Source organism: Oxyura jamaicensis, chromosome 1 (assembly GCF_011077185.1).
Source record: "Oxyura jamaicensis isolate SHBP4307 breed ruddy duck chromosome 1, BPBGC_Ojam_1.0, whole genome shotgun sequence".
Classification (NCBI taxonomy): domain Eukaryota; kingdom Metazoa; phylum Chordata; class Aves; order Anseriformes; family Anatidae; genus Oxyura; species Oxyura jamaicensis.
The window spans coordinates 190,369,707-190,375,215 of record NC_048893.1 but is presented as its reverse complement, the minus strand read 5'-3'; the positions used below and the strand labels follow the sequence as shown (position 1 = coordinate 190,375,215).

General features: G+C 39.6%; 1 protein-coding gene across 1 annotated transcript; it reads right to left on the bottom strand.

Moving 5' to 3' along the window:
* Positions 1–1,397: 1,397 nt before the first annotated feature.
* On the bottom strand, positions 1,398–5,509 carry MMP7 (matrix metallopeptidase 7). The gene is made up of 6 exons (XM_035315125.1): positions 5,294–5,509; positions 4,551–4,774; positions 4,296–4,444; positions 2,862–2,987; positions 2,153–2,314; positions 1,398–1,599 (listed from the first exon to the last, which is right to left on the bottom strand). Exons 1-6 carry the CDS (start codon positions 5,411–5,413, stop codon positions 1,577–1,579), a joined length of 804 nt encoding a protein of 267 aa, XP_035171016.1. The 5' UTR covers positions 5,414–5,509; the 3' UTR covers positions 1,398–1,576.

Below are 5,509 nucleotides of genomic sequence, written 5' to 3'. Positions count from 1 at the left end.
CTATTCTATTCTATTCTATTCTATTCTATTCTATTCTATTCTATTCTGTTCTGTTCTGTTCTGTTCTGTTCTGTTCTGTTCTATGCTATGCTATGCTATGCTATGCTATGCTATTTGACTCTATTCGACTCTATTCTGTTCTGTTCCATTCCGTTCCGTTCCATTCTGTTCCACTCCATTCTTCTCCATTCCATTCCATTTGAGCAGCGCTAACAAACAGCTTGAGCTCAACAAAAAGCGTGATGTGTCCTGTTTTGTGCTATGTTCCTTGTGGGGATCTTGGCCAAGAGAACAGGCTACATTATGTCAACATTGCATCTTTCCAGGACCCCTCAGGTCATTGTCTGTTGTCACAGTTTTTTTTTTTTTTTTTTTTTTTTTTTTTTTTTTTCAGGCCTTCTCCCTTTCTCCAAGTGGGAAGACCAGTCTTGTGGCTAAATGTACCTTCTTCTGCTATGCCATCTGAAATGCTGCCTTTGGAAGTAGCTACTTGAAAGTAGCCATTTTCTGCTTTTGGAAAGAGTACTGTGTTCACCTCTGGGACCCCCAACACAAGGACACAAAAGTATTAAAACAAGTCTAGAAGAGGTCTGTGAAGATGATCAAGGGTCTGGAGCACCTCTCCTATAAAGACAGGCTGAGGGAGTTGGGGTTGCTCAGCCTGGAGAAGAGAAGGTTCTGGGGAGACCTTACAGCGGCCTTCCAGTACTTAAAGGGGGCCTGCAGGAAAGCTGGGGAAGAATTTTTTTTGGTCTGGAATTGTAGTGATTGTAGTGATTGGAGAAGGGGGAATGGCCTTAAACTAAAAGAGGGTAAATTTAGATTAGATACAAGAAAGATATTATTTTCTATGATTGAAAGATATTATTTTCTATGGCACAGGTTGCCCAGAGAAGCTGTGGATGCCCCATCCCTGGAGGTGCTCAAGGCCAGGCTGGATGGGGCTTTGAGCAACCTGGTCTAATGGGAGGTGTCCCTGCCCATGGCAGGGGGGTGGAACTGGATGATCTTTATGGTCTCTTCCAACCCAAACCATTCTGTGATTCTACGAAGTTAGTATTAATCTGTCTTCTTTTGTGATGGTGGTGTGTGAGAAGTGCTTGGGGCTACTGTGTGAGTATGGAAACCCTGTGTGACCCACCTTAGTGAGTCGCAGTGGGGCCCAGAGGATGGCTGAAAAGCACTGCTTTAGTGTGAAGGACTCCAGTGTGGGAACTGGAAGTGAGCCAGGAACAGGGTTCGTAACTCCAGCAGTAGAAGCACACAGGCCATTTTGGTAGTTACACCTCTATGCAGAATGATATTTGCCTGCCTGTCTGTCTATTGCATATGTAGGAGTTATTTAATACACCAGTGAAATGCCAGAAGAAAGAAAAACATTAAACAACAGAGTATACTTTTTTTTTTTTTTAATTGTCAAGTGAAATTGTATAAAGTATAAACAAATCTATGAAAAGTTCATGATAGAAAGTAGCATTCAGAAGTTTACCACTTTAACTAGCCAGAGCATTAATATGGAGTTGGAATACCAAAACCATCAGATCTGAATTCTTAATTTTTTTTTGAAACACTTTCTTCAAGAGTTTGTTGGCTTGCTCCCTGTGAGAAAGAAACACAAAGTATAGAGACTATGTTAGAAACAGACAAGGCAAACAACTGTGTTTTATTCCTAGTGCTCCTCTAGCATGCCCTGAGAAAAATGGTGCCTAAAAAAATTAACTCTGGCAAAGTTTATCACATGGGGACAATTCTAGTTAAGCCCCACTATTACTGCTGGGTAGTTTATGCCTTAACTAAACTGTCCTGTTGACTTGGTAAGTGGGACAGTAGCTCTTGTTTTCCTAGGGAACAATGTATTACTTAGCATGTGGCCCCACTCGCTGAAACAGCTCATTTACAAAGCAAGGTCCCTAGGATGTGCTTGGCTATGCACAGGTGGTGCACCAGGCTGCTGCATTGCTGCTCCATCAGCCCTTGGTTACAATGGGGACATGTTACAGAGGACACATGTGGAGCGTACAGGAAAGTGTTTTTCCCAGGGTACTCCCCTTCTTTCTTTTTGGTACTATGAGGAAGCCCTTGCAATCAGCGATAGCAGTGAAACCTATATACCAGTAGGTTTTATCTTGAAAATCAAATCTTATGAATTTACCGTATAACTTCTGAATTCCTTGCCTATCGTCCTTTGAAAGTGTGAAGGTTTCTGGGTTCACATATGAATAGAGAGGGTACATCAGAGCTCCACGGACATCTGAATGGGCAAGTCCCAAAGAATGGCCAAATTCATGAGCAGCAACAAGGAACAAATTAACTTCTGCACCATAAAAGCATAGAAAAATATGTTAAGTTAGGACATTTCTTTTTAGTATACAAAGAGTTAAGCAGTGAGAGAATTTATGTCTTTCCTTGGTTTGTCCTTGGAATGAAACCTTGGAGTGTTGATCACTTATTAATCATTTACTACTGAACTTTCTCATTTAACCCTAACATTTCAATTAAAATATTGTTTATCCTTTCCATACAAATGTAGACTCCCCGAGTCTCTTTCCAACTATGATTTTAGTCAGCCTTACTCCTACAAGCAAATCATAGGACCTTTTCATACTTTATATAGAAAACAGAAAATCACGGTCCTTATTTAGCCTTTGAAAAGTTCCTTAAAATCCATACAGAACAGGCATTATATAGGTGCTTATGATAAGGAAGCAAAAGCACTTAGGTAGTTGAAAAGAAGGAAAGAAATGTTGGTACCAAAATGATACTGAAGCATGAAGTGTTATGGAAAGCATTTCCTACAGCTGTGTTCTGCTGATATATACAATATTTGCCCTTCCCCCTTCATACACAAATGTGGGTTTTACCTTGATTGTACCTTGACCATCTTTCATCATCATCAAAATGAGCATCTCCACCTATCCCTTCTCCAGGTGCAAAGGCATGAGCTAATGTGTTACCTCTTCCATCAAAAGGATATCCATCACCGTGCTCTACATTTGAAAAGAAAGAAATGTCACCAGATAGCGTCAGCTCTAATTCTTAAATTCTGCAAATTTTAGCATGTTGCTTGTTTCTGCTACCTTTTTCATTACTATTCCTTGAAAATTAAAAACCCTATGATAACTGCAAGGTTGTAAAAACAAGGAGCAAGGCTTTGGGAAACACTCCCCAAATTCATAACTTAAATTCAAGAATTAAACTTGATAATTGAGGTTTCTGAGACAGCTTCAGAGACAGCTGAGCCTTTGCCAGCAAAGTGTTTCTGAAACAGCATTCAGGGATTATTTCAGAATAAAAACTTAATGCTTGACAAAATTATAAGCACCTGAATGTTTTTATTGTTGGACGGTGCTGTGCAACTTTAGCTTTAGACACTCACTTATACAGATTGTAGTGGAAGCCAATGATTTGGGCTAGAATACCATGTAACTGAATATCTGAGTTCTTTTGTCCCCAGCTTTGTTTTACGGTCTATTATCTACTGCTATCAGCTGTGAGTGATTGAGGGTTTGGGGGGACTTGAATGCCGATTTGTGTCCTTTCTGACAGACCACATGGATGGACCTTGGGGCAGACCTAATTCAGGCAGAGGAGACCCTAGTCCTAGTCCATGACAAGATATTAACACCTGTACGTCTCTTAGTTTGATTAAGCTGAGTCAGTTTAGGTGCCAGGCAGAAGTAAAAGGTATGCCTACGTTCATGTATTAATATGGATCATGAGCTTCTGAAATGACCCTGCCGGTCATCCCCATTTACCATGCCCTTGCTTGCCCCTTTCTGCAGTCTTGGAGTGCACTAGTGGGATTCCTTTCAGAATAAAATCAACCAGAAGATACTCTTTGGGGCCAAACCTAATGTACCCCAGCTTCCAAAGGTTTGCTCAGTCCAGAGAACCAGACTAGAGCTATCCCAAAGTAAAGCTGCCTTATCCTGTCCAACTCCAACCTGTGGATGCTGATTCTTCAGCATCATCTGTTTTGGTCTGCAGACCTCTTCCCATTAGGTTGTACTACTTGCCAAGACAGACAGACCCCTGAACATCTCAATTTAGTTGTCTCAGCATGCAGCTGAATTCTACCTCCATTTTATAGCTGTAACTTTGGAGGGATTTTCTAATGTTTGCATGGGAGTAAAATTGATTTATGATATATAAAACTGGTGGCATGATAAAGAGATGATAAACTCTATGGAAACAATTCCAAACACCTTGTTCTTTCTTAAACTTTTGGCTGTAAAAATAGATGCTGCAGGTCAAACCTATGGAGCACTGAATTTTAAAAAATGATGTAGTCTCACCACGACGTGCAAATCTAATCATGATGTCTGCATATCCCCAGGAAACTTTTTTGAACTTCAGTGGAGTCACATCACTCCATACCATAAAAGCTCTTCTAATTGCGTCATCCACATATTGTTGGGGTAGATCAGGTGTATAATTAACAATCCTGGCAGCAAAAGGAAACAAAAGAATAGCATTTAGTCTGTGAAGGAAGCCTGCATAGTTAAGCACAAAATAACCCCTTTTGCCATAAAATCTGAAACATCACTAACTTGTAAGTCAAAAGTTTCTTATTCCATCTTGGACTTCCAGGAAATGTTCTGTAATCTGCTATATCAGGGATTCCACATCTGGGTTGTTGCATTATTTTTTTTGTTTCTGTATTTAATTTTCCAGTTACAGTCAGGTGGAAAAACTTCTGCATTTCTTTAATCCTCTCTTCTAAGCTGAGTTTAGGGGCTCTATCAAGAACTGGAAAGAACTTATTGAGATATGCCTGGCAAAGGAAAAGGAAAATAAACATAAATATTCATATCTGAAATTTTTCAGTAACTGCATTTTACATTTGATTGAATTGTTTCATTGTCCTACAGTCATGGTTAGTTTTAGATGTATTTTTTTCTTCCCATTTCAGCGTAAAAAATGATATTTTCCCTGTAGCATAGATTAACATACAAGAAAATAATTGTAGTAGCAGCACAACACAGTAAGCAAGCATCCTTTTAAATAAATGCAATTTACTTAGCATTTAAATCAACCAACCTCCAAAATAGTATATAAAATATTGTTGAGATGTTTTAAAATGATCTGTTCCCCTTCATTTGGCAGTTGGAACTTGGTCTCTTTTGCAAGTTAGACTTAGGGTGTCTAAGTCAATCAGCAAATCTAAATAGTTTTATGTCACCTCTGCAAAAACTGTTGCAATGTAAGATAAGATAGACAGACAGGAAAGGAATGTAGAAGTTAAGAATCAGATTATTCATAATGCAGCTACATTGTCCCCCTAGTAACATACCTTTATAGCCTCTAAATCAGTGTTGCTCCATAATTCTGTGTTAAGTTGTATTGGAAAAGCAAAACTCTGAGGTAGGAGGATGGTAGCACAAAAAAGGAGGTATTGCATAGTCCCCAGCATTGGCAAGGAGCCTTGCTACAGCAGAAAGTGTTCGACCTTCTGTCTCCCAAGACCACAGCCTAAATGCTTATATAGATCCTGTTAGCTCCATGCAGC